This window comes from Scyliorhinus canicula, chromosome 14, assembly GCF_902713615.1.
Source record: "Scyliorhinus canicula chromosome 14, sScyCan1.1, whole genome shotgun sequence".
NCBI lineage: Eukaryota > Metazoa > Chordata > Chondrichthyes > Carcharhiniformes > Scyliorhinidae > Scyliorhinus > Scyliorhinus canicula.
The window spans coordinates 1,010,918-1,030,066 of NC_052159.1; the positions used below are offsets into that span (position 1 = coordinate 1,010,918).

The 19,149-nt window shown below is 49.7% G+C and overlaps 1 protein-coding gene across 1 annotated transcript in view; it reads left to right on the plus strand.

The window, feature by feature from the left end:
* LOC119977765 (dynein heavy chain domain-containing protein 1-like) overlaps positions 1-19,149 on the plus strand; it is a 459,774-nt gene that overhangs the window by 65,482 nt on the left and 375,143 nt on the right. Inside the window, exon 7 of the mRNA XM_038818968.1 lies at positions 4,784-4,940. Coding sequence (XP_038674896.1) covers positions 4,784-4,940 — 157 coding nt within the window. The remainder of the gene's footprint in view (positions 1-4,783; positions 4,941-19,149) is intronic.

The following is a 19,149-nucleotide window of genomic DNA, read 5'->3' on the forward strand; positions in this document are numbered from 1 at the left end:
CACTGTCAGAGGGTCAGTACTGAGGGAGTGCTGCACTGTCAGAGAGTCAGCACTGAGGGAGTGCTGCACTGTCAGAGAGTCAGCACTGAGGGAGTGCCGCACTGTCAGAGGGTCAGTACTGAGGGAGTGCTGCACTGTCAGAGGGTCAGTACTGAGGGAGCCCCGCACTGTCAGAGTGTCAGTACTGAGGGAGTGCCGCACTGTTAGAGGGTCAGTACTGAGGGAGTGCCGCACTGTCAGAGGGGCAGTACTGAGGGAGTGCCGCACTGTCAGAGGGTCAGTACTGAGGGAGTGCTGCACTGTCAGAGGGTCAGTACTGAGGGAGTGCTGCACTGTCAGAGGGTCAATACTGAGGGAGTGCTGCACTGTCAGAGGGTCAGTCCTGAGGGAGTGCTGCACTGTCAGAGGGTCAGTACTGAGGGAGTGCTGCACTGTCAGAGGGTCAGTACTGAGGGCGTGCCGCACTGTCAGACGGTCAGTACTGGTGGAGTGCTGCACTGTCAGAGTGTCAGTACTGAGGGAGTGCCGCACTGTCAGAGGGTCAGTACTGAGGGAGCGCCGAGTTGTCAGAGACTCAGTACTGAGGGAGAACTGCACAGTCAGACGGTCAGTACTGCGAGAGTGCCGCACTGTCAGAGGGTCAGTACTGAGGGAGTGCCACACTGTCAGAGGGTCAGTACTGAGGGAGTGCTGCGCCGTCAGAGGCTCAGTACTGAGGCAGTGCTGCATTGTCAGAGGGTCAGTACTGAGGGAGTGCCGCACTGTCAGATGGTCAGTACTGAGGGAGTGCCGCACTGTCAGAGGGTCAGTACTGAGGGAGCGCCGAATTGTCAGACTCAGTACTGAGGGAGTGCAGCACTGTCAGAGGGTCAGTACTGAGGGAGTGCCGCACTGTCAGAGGGTCAGTGCTGAGGGAGTGCTGCACTGTCAGAGGGTCAGTACTGTGGGAGTGCTGCACTGTCAGAGGGTCAGTGCTGAGGGAGTGCTGCACAGTCAGAGGGTCAGTACTGAGGGAGTGCCGCACTGTAAGAGTGTCAGTACTGAGGGAGTGCCAAATTGTCAGAGGGTCAGTACTGAGGGAGTGCTGCACTGTCAGAGGGTCAGTACTGTGGGAGTGCTGCACTGTCAGAGGGTCAGTGCTGAGGGAGTGCTGCACAGTCAGAGGGTCAGTACTGAGGGAGTGCTGCACTGTCAGAGGGTCAGTACTGAGGGAGTGCCGCACTGTCAGAGTGTCAGTACTGAGGGAGTGCCAAATTGTCAGAGGGTCAGTACTGAGGGAGTGCCGCACTGTCAGAGGGTCAGTACTGAGGGAGTGCCGCACTGTCAAGGGTCAGTACTAAGGAAGTGCTGCACTGTCAGAGGGTCAGTGCTGAGGGAGTGCTGCACAGTCAGAGGGTCAGTACTGAGGGAGTGCTGCACTGTCAGAGAGTCAGCACTGAGGGAGTGCCGCACAGTCAGAGTGTCAGTACTGAGGGAGTGCTGCACTGTCAGAGGGTCAGTACTGAGGGAGTGCCGCACTGTCAGAGAGTCAGTACTGAGGGAGTGCCGCACTGTCAGAGGGTCAGTACTGAGGGAGTGCTGCACTGTTAGAGGGTCAGTACTGAGGGAGTGCTGCACAGTCAGAGGGTCAGTACTGAGGGAGTGCTGCACTGTCAGAGGGTCATTTCTGAGGGAGTGCCGCACTGTCAGAGGGTCAGTACTGAGGGAGTGCTGCACTGTCAGAGGGTCAGTACTGAGGGAGTGCTGCACTGTCAGAGGGTCAGTACTGAGGGAGTGCTGCACTGTCAGAGAGTCAGCACTGAGGGAGTGCTGCACTGTCAGAGAGTCAGCACTGAGGGAGTGCCGCACTGTCAGAGGGTCAGTACTGAGGGAGTGCTGCACTGTCAGAGGGTCAGTACTGAGGGAGTGCTGCACTGTCAGAGAGTCAGCACTGAGGGAGTGCCGCACTGTCAGAGGGTCAGTACTGAGGGAGTGCTGCACTGTCAGAGGGTCAGTACTGAGGGTGCCCCGCACTGTCAGAGGGTCAGTACTGAGGGAGCGCCGAGTTGTCAGAGACTCAGTACTGAGGGAGAACTGCACAGTCAGACGGTCAGTACTGCGAGAGTGCCGCACTGTCAGAGGGTCAGTACTGAGGGAGTGCCACACTGTCAGAGGGTCAGTACTGAGGGAGTGCTGCGCCGTCAGAGGCTCAGTACTGAGGCAGTGCTGCATTGTCAGAGGGTCAGTACTGAGGGAGTGCCGCACTGTCAGACGGTCAGTACTGATGGAGTGCCGCACTGTCAGATGGTCAGTACTGAGGGAGTGCCGCACTGTCAGAGGGTCAGTACTGAGGGAGCGCCGAATTGTCAGACTCAGTACTGAGGGAGTGCAGCACTGTCAGAGGGTCAGTACTGAGGGAGTGCCGCACTGTAAGAGTGTCAGTACTGAGGGAGTGCCAAATTGTCAGAGGGTCAGTACTGAGGGAGTGCTGCACTGTCAGAGGGTCAGTACTGTCGGAGTGCTGCACTGTCAGAGGGTCAGTGCTGAGGGAGTGCTGCACAGTCAGAGGGTCAGTACTGAGGGAGTGCCGCACTGTAAGAGTGTCAGTACTGAGGAAGTGCCAAATTGTCAGAGGGTCAGTACTGAGGGAGTGCTGCACTGTCAGAGGGTCAGTACTGTGGGAGTGCTGCACTGTCAGAGGGTCAGTGCTGAGGGAGTGCTGCACAGTCAGAGGGTCAGTACTGATGGAGTGCTGCACTGTCAGAGGGTCAGTACTGAGGGAGTGCCGCACTGTCAGAGTGTCAGTACTGAGGGAGTGCCAAATTGTCAGAGGGTCAGTACTGAGGGAGTGCCGCACTGTCAGAGGGTCAGTACTGAGGGAGTGCCGCACTGTCAAGGGTCAGTACTAAGGAAGTGCTGCACTGTCAGAGGGTCAGTGCTGAGGGAGTGCTGCACAGTCAGAGGGTCAGTACTGAGGGAGTGCTGCACTGTCAGAGAGTCAGCACTGAGGGAGTGCCGCACAGTCAGAGTGTCAGTACTGAGGGAGTGCTGCACTGTCAGAGGGTCAGTACTGAGGGAGTGCCGCACTGTCAGAGAGTCAGTACTGAGGGAGTGCCGCACTGTCAGAGGGTCAGTACTGAGGGAGTGCTGCACTGTTAGAGGGTCAGTACTGAGGGAGTGCTGCACAGTCAGAGGGTCAGTACTGAGGGAGTGCTGCACTGTCAGAGGGTCATTTCTGAGGGAGTGCCGCACTGTCAGAGGGTCAGTACTGAGGGAGTGCTGCACTGTCAGAGGGTCAGTACTGAGGGAGTGCTGCACTGTCAGAGGGTCAGTACTGAGGGAGTGCTGCACTGTCAGAGAGTCAGCACTGAGGGAGTGCTGCACTGTCAGAGAGTCAGCACTGAGGGAGTGCCGCACTGTCAGAGGGTCAGTACTGAGGGAGTGCTGCACTGTCAGAGGGTCAGTACTGAGGGAGTGCTGCACTGTCAGAGAGTCAGCACTGAGGGAGTGCCGCACTGTCAGAGGGTCAGTACTGAGGGAGTGCTGCACTGTCAGAGGGTCAGTACTGAGGGAGCCCCGCACTGTCAGAGGGTCAGTACTGAGGGCGTGCCGCACTGTCAGACGGTCAGTACTGGTGGAGTGCTGCACTGTCAGAGGGTCAGTACTGAGGGAGTGCCACACTGTCAGAGGGTCAGTACTGAGGGAGTGCTGCACCGTCAGAGGCTCAGTACTGAGGCAGTGCTGCATTGTCAGAGGGTCAGTACTGAGGGAGTGCCGCACTGTCAGACGGTCAGTACTGATGGAGTGCCGCACTGTCAGATGGTCAGTACTGAGGGAGTGCCGCACTGTCAGAGGGTCAGTACTGAGGGAGCGCCGAATTGTCAGACTCAGTACTGAGGGAGAACTGCACAGTCAGACGGTCAGTACTGAGGGAGTGCCGCACTGTCAGAGGGTCAGTACTGAGGGAGCGCCGAATTGTCAGAGACTCAGTACTGAGGGAGTGCTGCACTGTCAGAGGGTCAGTACTGAGGGAGTGCCGCACTGTCAGAGGGTCAGTACTGAGGGAGTGCTGCACTGTCAGAGGGTCAGTACTGAGGGAGTGCCGCACTGTCAGAGGGTCAGTACTGAGGGAGTGCTGCACATGTCAGAGGGTCAGTACTGAGGGAGTGCTACACTGTCAGAGAGTCAGTACTGAGGGAGTGCCGCACAGTCAGAGGGTCAGTACTGAGGGAGTGCTGCACTGTCAGAGAGTCAGTACTGAGGGAGTGCTGCACTGTCAGAGGGTCAGTACTGAGGGAGTGCCGCACTGTCAGAGAGTCAGTACTGAGGGAGTGCTGCACTGTCAGAGGGTCAGTACTGAGGGAGTGCTGCACTGTCAGAGGGTCAGTACTGAGGGAGTGCTGCACTGTCAGAGGGTCATTACTGAGGGAGTGCCGCACTGTCAGAGGGTCAGTACTGAGGGAGTGCCGCACTGTCAGAAGGTCAGTGCTGAGGGAGTGCCGCACTGTCAGAGGGTCAGTACTGAGGGAGTGCCGCACTGTCAGAGGGTCAGTACTGAGGGAGTGCTGCACTGTCAGAGTGTCAGTACTGAGGGAGTGCTGCACTGTCAGAGGGTCAGTACTGTTTGCATACTTGTTCACTGTTTCTGTTAGGGTCGCGTTCATGCCAGTAAGCGCACAGTATGTTCCCCCCCACCCCTGTTTTTTTCGTTCAATTATGTTACCCCAGTGAGAATCAGCACCTTCAGGAGGGCTGACGGTGTTCCTCTGGTAAAGCATGCTAACAGACTGTTTCCTGCTTGCAGGTTGCTTCAGGAATTGCAACAAGTGCACTGGCTCCCTGTACAAGTGACTGAATCTCAGACAGTGGATGGGTTAATGCAGCTCCATGATCGCAGGGTCGCTGAGGCGAGCAACTTACTGGAGAAATTCTTCAATTACTGCAACTTCATCCTCCAGCTGGTATGCAGCACACACCCACAGAACCAATGCAAACACATAGAAACATAGCAAATAGCTACAGGAGGAGGCTATTTGGCCCTTTGAGCCTGCCCCACCGTTCATTATGATCATGGCTGATCATCCATCTCAATAGCCTAATCTCGCTTTCCCCCGGATCCTTTGATCCCCTTCGCCTTGAGTGCTGTATCTAACTGCTTCTTGGATCCATTCAATATTTTGGACTCAACTACTTTCTGTGGCAACGAATTCCACAGGCTCACCACTCTCTGGGTGAAGAGATTTCTCCTCATCTTTGTCCTAAATGGTCAGGTGGATTGGCCGTGCTAAATTGCCCCTAATTGGAAAAAAATAATTGGGTACTCTAAGTTTATTTTTTAAAAAAGAACCTGGATGAGCACACGGCACGTTCTAACATTCAAGGCTATGGGCCCAGTGCTGACAAATGGGATTAGGTAGGCAGGTGAGGGCCTTTCATGTGACAGTGCAGACTCGATGGCTGAAGGGCCTTTTCTGCACTGTAGTATTCTGTGATCCTGTGAATCAGGCAGTTCAATCTTGTGATTAGTTTCCTTTTGGAAACAGTAATACAGGACAAAATCGCGAATAATTTGATCAAATGTAGACTAATTGTGGAAAGTCAGCATCGATTTGATCAGGGTAAACCATATGAAATTAATTTTCTGGAGTTTATAGATGAGGCAACATAAAGAGATAATGAGGGTAACGCTGTCGATGTGGTGTACACGTCCTTCCAAAAGGTATTTTATACAATGCCACACAGACCTGTGAGAAAAGTTATAGCTCATGGAGCAAAATGGACAACTACAGCGTGGACAATTGCTGAGTGTCAGGATACAAAGTAATTCTTAATGTAAGTTGTTGAAATGCAGATGTGGATTGGATTGGATTGGATTTTGTTTATTGTCACGTGTACCGAGGTACAGTAAAAAGTATTTTTCTGCAAGCAGCTCAACAGATCATTAAGTACATGAAAAGAAAGGAAATAAAATAAAATACATCACAGGCCAACTCAAGATACACAATGTGCACAAATCATTCAAGGTGGCAGGACAGGTCGAGAGCGGTGAATAAAACATACCCCATCTTGGGCTGTGTTAATTGGTAGCCATGATGTGGAGATGCCGGCGTTGGACTGGGGTGAGCACAGTAAGAAGTCTTACAACACCAGGTTAAAGTCCAACAGGTTTGTTTCAAACACTAGCTTTCGGAGCACTGCTCCTTCCTCAGGTGAATGATTCACCTGAGGAAGGGGCAGTGCTCCGAAAGCCTGTGTTTGAAACAAACCTGTTGGACTTTAACCTGGTGTTGTAAGACTTCTTACTGTGTTAATTGGGGCAGAAGCCCAAGGGAGTCACGTGAAATCTGCATAAACACTTATTCAGCCTCAGTTTCGGTGTATGTGGTCACTGCACTCTGTCAATCTCCCTATCTGATGATATTCTGTAACCATTCACTAATTCACCCATACATATTCTCTCTGAATCTAATAACATCCTAATTTTGTAATAACCCATAGATTTGCCTGTTTCAGGCCTCATTTTCCATCTTTTACTCCCTAATGCAGTCTGACATCAGCAACCAGTTTTGAAAACTATGGCAAAGTATCTAGCACTTTATTAATATCAAATACTCGCATATAGTGTGGAACCTTATCTGATATTATCTTGATTGTGTTAGGATGACGGCCCAGACCCCAACATTTGTTATAATTCCAGCCCAAGTCCTGACGTTTGTTAGGATCCCGGACCAAATCCCGACATTTGTTAGGATCCTGGACCAGATCCCGACATTTGTTAGGATCCCGGACCAGATCCCAACATTTGTTAGGATCCTGGACCAGATCCCAACTTTTGTTAAGATCCCAGACCACATCCTGACATTTGTTAGGATCCAGGATCAGATCCCAACATTTCTTAGGATCCCGGACCAGATCCCAACATTTGTTTGGATTCCCGGACCAAATCCCGACATTTGTTAGGATCCCAGACCAGATCCTGACATTTGTCAGGATCCTGGAGTAGACCCCAACGTTTGTTAGAATCCCGGACCAGATCCCGACATTTGTCAGGATCCCGGACCAGACCACAACATTTTTCAAGATCCCTAAAAAGAACCCCAAAACATTTTTTAATCTGTGAGGTAAGGAGACTTGTCTCCAGAGGTCATTCCACTGACCAATAGCTATCTTTCATTTTAAAACAAACATTATTATTAACACAGGAGTAACCACACTAAAACCACAGTCAAAAGCCACTCTTAGATAAAGTTAACAAACATCAAGATACTTTTTGTTACCTGTGTAGAGAGTTGCTTTGAGCAAAGGACAGAGATCCTTCTGTCTTTTTCTTTCTGTGCCATACAACCTGAAGGCTTCTCTATTCACTGGGCGGACCGCACGGCATCTTCAGGCAAAGCGAAGGGTGGAGAGGTTTGCCTCCTCATCAACTCCTCCTGGTGCTTGGATGTGGCGACCCTGGCGACCTACTGCTCCCCAGACCTGGAATACCTGACCGTAAAGTGCCGCCCATACTATCTTCCACGTGAGTTCACTTCAGCCATTATCACAGCCGTCTACATCCCACCCCAGGCAGAAGTGAGGAAGGCGCTGGATGAACTGTACACAGTCATAAAACAACTACGAAACAGAACACCCGGAAGCCTTGTTCATCGTGGCCGGAGACTTCAACATGGCCAACCTCAAGAGTGTACTGCCAAATTCCACCAGCACATCTCCTGTCCCACCAGGGGCGACAACACTCTTGACCACTGCTACTCAAAAATCAAGGGCACCTACCGTTCCATCCCCCGACCGCACTTTGGGAAATCAGACCATAAGACTGTGCTCCTTCTCCCGGCTTACAAGCAGAAACTCAAGCGGGAGAATCCAGCTAAGAAGGTTGTGCAGTGCTGGTCCGAGGAGACAGAAGAGCTCTCACGTGACTGCTTAGAGACAGTGGATTGGTCCATATTTAAAAACCTAGCGACTAACTTAAATGAGTATGCCACCACCGTCACAGAGATCATCAGCAAATGTGTGGACGACTGCGTGCCAAAGAAAGCAGTACGTGCGTTCCCCAACCGGAAACCATGGCTCAACCGTGAGATTGACTCCCTACTGAAGGACAGATCTGAGGCGTTCAAGGCAGACGACCCTGTCCTATACAAGAAATCCAGGTACGACCTCCGCAAAGCCATCCGAGATGCCATGAGAGAATATCAAACTAAGCTAGAGTTACGGACAGACACTCGGCGGTTGTGGCAAGGACTAAGCAACATAATGGGCTACAAAGCGAAGCCGAGCAGTATCTCTGGCAGCAGCGCACCCCTCCCCGATGAATTAATGCATTCTATGCTCGGTTCGAGCAGGTAACCAACAATCCACTGTCGAGTGCCCCAGCAGCCCATAATTCACCCATACCCACCATCACAGCTTCCGAAGTCAGATCGGCCTTCCTGAAAGAGAACCCGCGGGGAGCCCCCCCCCCCCCCATTAACCTTACTTTTTTTAGGACACTACGGGCAATTTAGCATGGCCAATCCACCTAACCCGCACTTCTTTGGACTGTGGGAGGAAACCGGAGCACCCGGAGGAAACCCACGCACACAGGGGGAGGACGTGCAGACTCCACACAGACAGTGACCCAGCCGGGAATCGAACCTGGGACCCTGGAGCTGTGAAACATTTATGCTAACCACCATGCTACCCTGCTGCCCCTAATGAAGTGCTTCGAGAGGCTGATCATGAAGCGCATCACCTCCATACTCCCGGAACACCTTGACCCACTTCAATTCGCATACCGTCGCAACCGGTCCACATCAGACGCTATTTCCCTGGCCCTACACTCATCCCTAGAGCATCTCGAAAACAAGGACTCCTACATCAGACTCCTATTTATTGACTACAGCTCCGCCTTCAACACCATAATCCCAGCCAAGCTCATATCAAAGCTCCAAAACCTAGGACTTGGCTCGCCACTCTGCAACTGGATCCTCGATTTTCTGACCAACAGACCACATTCAGTAAGAATGAACACCAACACCTCCTCCACAATAGTCCTCAATACCAGGGCCCCGCAAGGCTGCGTACTTAGCCCTCTACTCTACTCCCTGTACACACACGACTGCGTGGCAAAACTTGGTTCCAACTCCATCTACAGGTTTGCTGACGATACGACCATAGTGGGCCGGATCTCGAATAACGACGAGTCAGAATACAGGAGGGAGATAGAGAACCTGGTGGAGTGGTGTAACGACAACAATCTCTCCCTCAATGCCAGCAAAACTAAAGAGCTGGTCATTGCCTTCAGGAAGCAAAGTACTGTACACGCCCCTGTCAGCATCAATGGGGCCAAGGTGGAGATGGTTAGCAGTTTCAAATTCCTAGGGGTGCACATCACCAAAAATCTGTCCTGGTCCACTCACATCGACGCTATCATCAAGAAAGCACAACAGCGCCCATACTTCCTCAGGAAACTAAGGAAATTCAGCATGTCCACATTAACCCTTACCAACTTTTACAGATGCACCATAGACAGCATCCTATCGGGCTGCATCACAGCCTGGTATGGCAACTGCTCGGCCCAGGACCGCAAGGAACTTCAGAGAGTCATGAATAACGCCCAGTCCATCACACGAACCTGCCTCCCATCCATGGACTCCATCTACACCTCCCGCTTCCTGGGGAAAGCGGGCAGCATAATCAAGGATCCCTCCCACCCGGCTTACTCACTCTTCCAACTTCTTCCATTGGGCAGGAGATACAGAAGTCTGAGAACACGCACGAACAGACTCAAAAATAGCTTCTTCCCCACTGTCACCAGACTCCTAAATGACCCTCTTATTGACTGACCTCATTAACACTACACCCTGTATGCTTCATCCGATGCCAACGCTTATGTAGTATCTTGTGTTGCCCTATTATGTATTTTCTTGAATTTTGTTTAATTCCCTTTTCTTCCCATGTACTGAATGATCTGTTGAGCTGCTCTCAGAAAAATACTTTTCACCGTACCTCGGTACACGTGACAATAAACAAATCAATCAATCAAAGACTAAAAGTTAACAACAGACCCGGCTCCTCCCATTAATTACATCATCTCTATTCCATTAACTGTTTTATGTCCATCTTACTAAGGCTAAACCCAACCCCTTAATTATCTAAATTGCAGGGAACCTTCTTTCCATAAACAAAAGTCCTTGAGCCCGATATAAGTATGGTTATAATCAATGATTATTCATTTTTACGGCATCTTAATTGCATCTTTCGCAGACACGCTGCCTGCCTGTTTATTATACAAGTATGACATCCAAGGATTTATAAAAACCCTATCATATTTAGTTCAGGCTGGTGTGGAAGTCGGGATTGGTTTGAGAGCTTCCGAGATCGGAAAGACATTTAAAAATGGCGTCACCCGGAGGCAAGGGGGGGTCGGGTCAGTTCAGGAAAACCAGTGGAAAGAGGGCTGGTGAAGGAGGTGCTGTTTGTGTAATTCATGTTGGCTGGGGTGTGTTACTAGGGGGGGGGGGGGTCGGTTATATTATTTTGTTCTTGTTGATAACTGATGGTTACATTTGTTAAAATTATAAATTCCTTAATAAAATATTTTCTAAAAATGGCATCCCAATCTCTCACTACAGTGGGGTGTTCCGGCGAGCGGAAATTCCCCACTGTACAAAAGGGGGCTATGTGTGGCAGGGGGATGGGAACCAGATTAGGAAGTTAGAGGTCAGTAAAGAAGCAGCAACTAAAGCCAGTAAGGTACGAGACAATAAACTCAATGTGACTAAGGGGAAGAGTGGACAGGGAAGAGATGATGAACGCAAAGGGACAGGTGGTCTGAGGTGCATTTGTTTTAATGTGAGAAGTGTAGCAGGTAAGGCAGATAAACTTAGGGCTTGGATCAGTACCTGGGAATATGATGTTATTGGTGTTACTGAGACTTGGTTGAGGGAAGGGCAGGACTGGCAACTGAATATCCCAGGGTATAGATGCTTCAGGAGGGATAGAGAGGGAGGTAGAAGGGGTGGAGGAGTTGCATTATTCGTCAGAGATGATATCACAGCTGTGATTAAGGAGGGCACGATGGAGGATTCGAGCACTGAGGCAATATGGGTGGAGCTGAGAAATAGGAAGGATGCAGTAACATTGTTGGGACTTTACAGGCCTCCCAAAAGCGAGCATGAAGTAGAGGTACAAATATATGCAGACAGATTATAGAAAAATGTCGGAGCAATAGGGTAGTTGTGATGGGAGATTTTAACTTCCCCAACATTGAATGGGATTTGTGTAGTGTTGGAGGCGTAGATGGAGCAGAGTTTGTAAGGAGCATCCAGGAGAGTTTTTTAGAGCAGTATGTAAATAGTCCAACTCGGGAAGGGGCCATACTGGACCTGGTATTGGGGAATGATCCCGGCCAGGTGGTTGATGTTTCAGTCGGTGATTACTTTGGGAATAGCGATCGCAATTCCATAAGTTTTATTTTTTTTATTTTTTTTTTTTATAAATGTTTTTATTCAGTTTTCATATTTTATATTGAACAAATTACAAATTGTTAGGAGAGAAAAAAAAAACACGCAAAAATTAACATACATATTTACAGGTAAGCATCTTCGTAGTAGTAACTGCGCCCCCCCCCCCCCCCCCCTCAACATGTTTATTTAGTTTGGTTTTGGGCCTTAGCTAGCCATCGAACCCCCGTACCGAACCTGTAGCCCCCCCCCCTCCCGCTACCTTCCCCCGACTATTCTTCCTCTTGTACATTGGCCACAAATAGGTCCCGGAACAGTTGCATGAATGGCTCCCACGTTCTGTGGAAGCCGTCGTCCGACCCTCGGATGGCAAATTTGATTTTCTCCATTTGGAGAGATTCCGAGAGGTCGGACAGCCAGTCCGCAGCTCTGGGCGGTGCTGCTGACCGCCAGCCAAACAGGATTCTACGGCGGGCGATCAGGGAGGCAAAGGCAAGGGCGTCCGCCCTCCTCCCCAGGAATAGATCTGGCTGTTCTGAAACCCCGAAGACCGCCACTATCGGGCATGGCTCCACCCTCACTCCCACCACTTTGGACATAGCCTCGAAGAAGGCTGTCCAGTACTCCACAAGTCTGGGGCAAGACCAGAACATGTGGGCGTGGTTGGCCGGGCCTCTCTGGCACCGCTCACATTTGTCCTCCACCTCCGGGAAGAACCTACTCATACGGTTTCTCGTTAAGTGGGCTCTATGTACCACTTTTAGTTGCGTCAGGCTGAGCCTTGCGCACGTGGAGGTGGAGTTGACCCTATGCAGTGCTTCGCTCCAGAGTCCCCACCCTATCTCCATCCCCAGGTCGTCCTCCCATTTCCTTCTTGTTGCGTCCAGTACGGTGTCGTCCCTATCTACCAGTCGGTCATACATGTCACTACAGTTCCCTTTCTGTAGGATACTTGCGTCCAGTAGGTCTTCCAGTAGTGTCCGTCGTGGCGGTTGTGGGTATGTCCTTGTCTCCTTTCGTAGGAAGTTTTTGAGCTTCCGTAAGTTTTATAATACTCATGGACAAGAGGGGTCCGAAAGGAAGAGTACTAAATTGGGGAAAGGCAGAGTGTAACAAAAGTCGGCAGGATCTAGGGAATGTGGATTGGGAGCAGCTGTTTAAGGGTAAATCCACATTTGAAATGTGGGAGTCTTTTAAGGAAAGGTTGATTAGAGTGCAGGAAAGGAAGCATACATAGGATCGAGGCAACTCAAAACTGATGAAGCTTTGGAGGAATATCGGGAAAGTAGGACGAATCTCAAACGCGCAATAAAGAGGGCTAAAAGGGGTCATGAAATATCTTTGGCTAACAGGGTTAAGGAAAATCCCAAAGCCTTTTATTCGTATGTAAGGAGCAAGAGGGTAACTAGAGAAAGGATTGGCCCTCTCAAAGACAAAAGAGGGAATTTATGCGTGGACTAGAGGAAATGGGTTAGATTCTTAATGAGTACTTTACATCGGTATTCACAAAGGAGAGGGACAAGACGGATGGTGAGGCTAGGGATGGATGTTTAAATACTCTCGGTCAAGTTGTCATACGGAAGGGGGAAGTTTTGGGTATTCTAAAAGACATTACGGTGGACAATTTCCCAGGACCGGATGGGATCTATCCCAGGTTACTGAGGGAAGCGAGGGTTGAAATAGCTGGGGCCTTAACAGACATCTTTGCAGCATCCTTGAGCACGGGTGAGGTCCTGGAGGACTGGAGAATTGCTAATGTTGTCCCTTTGTTTAAGAAGGGTAGCAGGGATAATCCAGGGAATTATAGACCTGTGAGCTTGACGTCAGTGGTAGGAAAACTGTTGGAGAAGATACTGAGGGATAGGATCTATTCACACCTGGAAGAAAATAGACTTATTTTCGCAGCACGGTAGCATTGTGGATAGCACAATCGCTTCACAGCTCCAGGGTCCCAGGTTCGATTCCGGCTTGGGTCACTGCCTGTGCGGAGTCTGCACAACCTCCCCGTGTGTGCGTGGGTTTCCTCCGGGTACTCCGGTTTCCTCCCACAGTCCAAAGATGTGCAGGTTAGGTGGATTGGCCATGCTAAATTGCCCTTCGTGTCCAAAATTGCCCTTAGTGTTGGGTGGGGTTACTGGGTTATGCGGATAGGGTGGAGGTGTTGACCTTGGGTAGGATGCTCTTTCCAAGAGCCGGTGCAGACTCGATGGGCCGAATGGCCTCCTTCTGCACTGTAAATTCTATGTTATAAGTGATAGGCAGCATGGTTTTGTGCAGGGAAGGTCATGTCTTACAAACCTAATAGAATTCTTTGAGGAAGTGACAAAGTTAATTGATGAGGGAAGGGCTGTAGATGTCATATACATGGACTTTAGTAAGGCGTTTGATAAGGTTTCCCATGGCAGGTTGATGGAAAAAGTGAAGTTGTATGGGGTTCAGGGTGTACTAGCTAGATGGATAAAGAACTGGCTGGGCAACAGGATACAGAGAGTAGTGGTGGAAGGGAGTGTCTCAAAATGGAGAAGGGTGACTCGTAGTGTTCCACAGGGATCCGTGCTCGGACCACTGTTGTTTGTGATATACATAAATGACCTGGAGGAAGGTATCGGTGGTCTGATTAGCAAGTTTGCAGATGATACTAAGATTGGTGGAGTTGCAGATAGCGAGGACGACTGTCAGAGAATACAGCAAAATATAGATAGATTGGAGAGTTGGGCAGAGAAATGGCAGATGGAGTTCAATCCAGGCAAATGCGAGATGATGCATTTTGGAAGATCTAATTCAAGAGCGGACTATATGGTCAATGGAAGGGTCCTGGGGAAAATTGATGTACAGAGAGATCTGGGAGTTCAGGTCCATTGTACCCTGAAGGTGGCAACGCAGGTTGATAGAGTGGTCAAGAAGGCATACAGCATGCTTGCCTTCATCGGACAGGGTATTGAGTACAAGAGTCGGCAGGTCATGTTACAGTTGTATAGGACTTTGGTTAGGCCACATTTGGAATACTGCGTGCAGTTCTGGTCGCCACATTACCAGAAGGATGTGGATGCTTTGGAGAGGGTGCAGAGGAGGTTCACCAGGATGTTGCCTGGTATGGAGGGTGCTAGCTATGAAGAAAAGTTGAGTAGATTAGGATTGTTTTCGTTGGAAAGACGGAGGTTGAGGGGGGACCTGATTGAGGTCTACAAAAGTATGAGAGGTATGGACAGGGTGGATAGCAACAAGCTTTTCCCAAGAGTGGGGGTGTCAGTTACAAGGGGTCACGATTTCAAGGTGAGAGGGGGAAAGTTTAAGGGAGATGTGCGTGGAAAGTTTTTTACGCAGAGGGTGGTGGGTGCCTGGAACGCTTTACCATTGGAGGTGGTAGAGGCGGGCACAATAGCATCATTTAAGAGGCATCTAGACAGGTATATGAATGGGCGGGAACAGAGGGAAGTAGACCTTGGAAAATAGGCGACAGGTTTAGATAAAGCATCTGGATCGGCGAAAGCTGGTAGGGCCGAACGGCCTGTTCCTGTGCTGTAATTTTCTTTGTTCTTTGTTCTTTGACTCCTTCATGTTGAATAGCCATGCGTTTCACGGCATTGCGAACGCTCGATGGGGGACTTTGTTCCCTTTTGGGAGAATCGCACCCATAATATATCATAAATGCATAGAATTTTACAGTACAGAAGGAGGCCATTTGAGCCATCATTTCTGTACCGGATCCCGAAAGAGCAACCAAGCTAGTCCCATTCCCTGCCCTATCTCCTTAGTCCTAAATTCATCACTTTCAAATATATCTCCAGCTCTCTTTTGAAACCTCCTATGGAATCCACGTCCACCACTCTCACAGGCAGCGGATTCCAAACCACAACAACTCTCTGAGTAAAGAAGCTTCTCCTCATCTCACTCCCAGCTCTCTTGCTGACCATCTTCAAATGGTCACTGACATACCAACTAGTGGAAACAGAATATTCTTTTTTACCCTGTCACAATTGGTAATAATTTTGAAACCTCAATAAGGTCGCCTCTTAATCGTCTCTGCTCCAAGGAGAACAAGTCCAATTTAATTTTTTTTTTCATGAGATGTGGGCGTTGCTGGCTGGGTCAGCATTTATTTCCCATACTGAGAGCATTTAAGAGTCAACCACATTGCTGTGGATCTGGAGTCACATGTAGGCCAGACCGAGTAAGGACAACAGATTTCTTTCCCTAAAGGACATTAGTGAACCAGATGGTTTTTTTTGCGACAATCGGCAACGGTTCTCCAATCTTTCCTTGTATCTAAAATTCCTCATCCCTGTATCATTCTAGTAAATATCCTCTGCACTCTCTGCAGGGCTTTAATATGCTTCCATAAATAAGGTGCCCAAAACTGAACACAATCTGGATAGATATTGGCGGGATTCTCCCAACGGGAGACAAAGTGCCGATGCCGGAGTGAAAACCGGAGTGTTTCACTTCGGCGTCGGAGGCCACTCCTCGCCCCCTATTCTCCCACCCCCGGGAGGCTAGGAGTGGCGCTGCGTTATTTATGTGCGCCGGGCCTTGGCGCCATGTAAATTGCACATGCGCAGTTGCCGTCCTTCCCGCGGGCGCCCAGCAAGAAATGGAGGACTGATCTTGCGGGGTAACGGAGGAAAGGAGTGCGTCCTTCGGAGAGGCTGGCCCATGATTGGTGGGCACCGATCGTGGGCCAGACCCCTTTTGAGCGCCCCGCCCGGTGCTCGATTCCCCCCCCACCCCCCCAGGCCGCCCCCGCAGCGTTCCCGCGCTGTTCACGCCGGCAGAGACCAGGTGTGGTCGGCGTCGGCGTGAACCCGTCGTACTGGGCAGGCCGCTCGGCTCATCCGGGTGCGAGAATCGCCGCTCGCCCATCTACAAACGGCGAGCGGCGATTCTCCGAGCGGCCAGCCTAAATCTCGGCACGCCGGTTTGGGGGGGGTTTGGGAGAATCGTGTGCGGGTGCCGGGGCCGCGTGGCGGGACTCACCCGGCGCCCCCGTGATTATCCCACCCGGCGTGGGGGGGGAGAGAATTGCGCCCATTGTCCCATTGGGAAGGCGCAGCATGGGTTCATGAAAGGCAGGTCATGTTTAACTAATTTTGTGGAATTCTTTGAGGATGTTATGAGTCCATGGACAACAGGGAATCAGTGGATGTGATGTATCTGGATTTCCAGAAGGCATTCGACAAGGTGCCACACAAAAGGCTGCTGCATAAGATAAAGGTGCATAGCATTATGGGTAATGTATAATCATGGATAGGATCGGTTAACTGACAGAAAACAAAGAGTGGAGATAAGTGGGTCTTTTTCTGGTTGGCGATCAGTGGCTAGTGATGTGCCTCAGGAATAGTGTTGGGACCACAATTATTTACAATTTACATAGATGATCTGGAGTTGGGGATCAAGTGTCAAAGTTTGCAGATGACACTAAGATGAGTGGTCGAGCCAAGTGTGCAGAGGATACTGGAAGTCTGCAGAGGGATATAGATAGTTTGAGTGAGTGGGCAAGGGTCTGGCAGATGGAGTTCAATGTTGATAAATGTGAGGTCATCCATTTTGGTAGGAATAACAGCAAAATGGACTATTATTTAAATGGTAAAAAATTGCAGCATGCTGCTGTGCAGAGAGACCTGGGTGTCCTTGTGCATGAATCTCAAAAAGTTGGTTTGCAGATGCAGCAGGTAATTAATAAGGCAAATGGAATGTTGTCCTTCATTGCTAGAGGGATGGAGTTTAAAAGCAGGGAGGTTATGTTGCAGCTGTATAGGGTGCTGGTGAGGCCACACCTGGAGTACTGTGTACAGTTTTGTTCTCCTTACTTGAATCATAGATTTTACAGTGCAGAAGGAGGCCATTCAGCCCATTGAGTCTGCACTGGCTCTTGAAAAGAATACGCCTATCCCCATAACCCAGCAACCCACCAACACGAAGGGCAATTTTGGACACTAAGGGCAATTTATCATGGCCAGTCCACCTAACCTGCACATCTTTGGACTGTGGGAGGAAACCGGAGCACCCGGAGGAAACCCACGCACACACGGGGAGGATGTGCAGACTCCGCACAGACAGTGACCCAAGCCGGAATCGAACCTGGGACCCTGGAGCTGTGAAGCAATTGTGCTAACCACTATGCTACCATGCTGCTTTGAGAAAGGAGGTACTGACACTGGAGGGGGTGCGGAAGAGATTCACTAGGTTGAGTCCGGAGTTGAGAGGATTGGCTTATGAGAAGAGACTGAGTAGGCTGGGACTATACTTATTGGAATTTAGAAGAATGAGGGGGGAACTTACAGAAACATATAAAATTATGAAGGGAATAGATAGGATAGAAGCAGGGAGGTTGTTTCCACTGGCGGGTGAAACTAGAACTAGGGGGCATAGCCTCGAAATAAGGGAGAGCAGATTTAGGCTGAGTTGAGGTAAGAACTTCTTCACCCAAACGGTTGTGAATCTGTAGAATTCCCTGCCCAGTGAAGCAGTTGAGGCTACCTAGTGAAATATTTTAAAGATTTTTTTTTCAAAATTTAGAGTACCCTATTCATTTTTTCCAATTATGGGGCCATTTAGAATGGCCAATCCACTACCCTGCATATCTTTGCGTTGTGGGGGCGAAACCCACGCAAACATGGGGAGAATGTTTTTTTAAGATATTTGAGCATAAAAGGAATTAAGGGATATGGTGAGCGGGCGGTAAGTGGAGCTGAGTCCACAAAAGATCAGCCATGATCTCATTGAATGGTGGAGCAGGCTCGAAGGGCCAGATGGCCGACTCCTGCTCCTAGTTCTTATGTTCAATATTCCAAATGTGGTCTGACCAATGATTTGTAGAGTTGTAGTATCACTTCCTTGCGTTTATTGTCTCTCAGCAATCTAGGATGCATCCCATCTGGGCCTGCAGACTTCTCTACTTGGAGTGCTCCCAGCATACTGAGCACCTTTTCTTTATCTATCACTAAACTGCTCAGTTGCTGCCATTGTCACCATCTTCAATTTTGGTAAAGACAGAAGTAAAGTACTCATTTAATACCACTGCCATACCCTCCACTTCAGTGAGCAGTTTACCCTGCTTGTCCCTTATGGGCCCACTCTATCCGCACTAATCATTTACCATTAATATGTTTGAAGAACATTTTATTGTTTGTTTTTATTTGTTTTAGCAAAGCTTGTCATGCTTCCTCTCCACCTTGATGTTCCTGATGGTTGGCTGTCCAGAATTAGGGGGTCACAGTCTGCGGATTCAGGGTGAGGAGACATTTCTTCACCCAGAGAGCGGTCAGCCTGTGGAATTCATTACCACAGGAAGTAGTTGAGGCTGGAACATTGTATGCTTTCAAGACGCAGTTAGATATAGCACTTGGGGAGAATGGGATCAAAGGCTATGGGGAGAAAGCAGGATTAGGCTATTGAGTTGGATGATCAGCCATGATCCTGATGAATGGTGGAGCAGGCTCGAAGGGCCAAAAGGCCTCTTCCTGCTCCTATCTGCTATGTATCTATGTATCTTCCTTATTTCAGCATTAGCCTCTCTCGTGCATTTGAAATATTTAACAATTAATCACAATTCTAACAGTTTTCAACTCTTTCTAACAGACTTGAATCAGTGTTTAACACTCTTAAAAATTATTGACTACTGCCAACGTTCCCTCATTTGGAATACTCGTGGACACTCCCAACATTTCATAATGGACAATCTCTGTTCTTATCTCCTTCTATCTGCGCTCCATCCAGACAG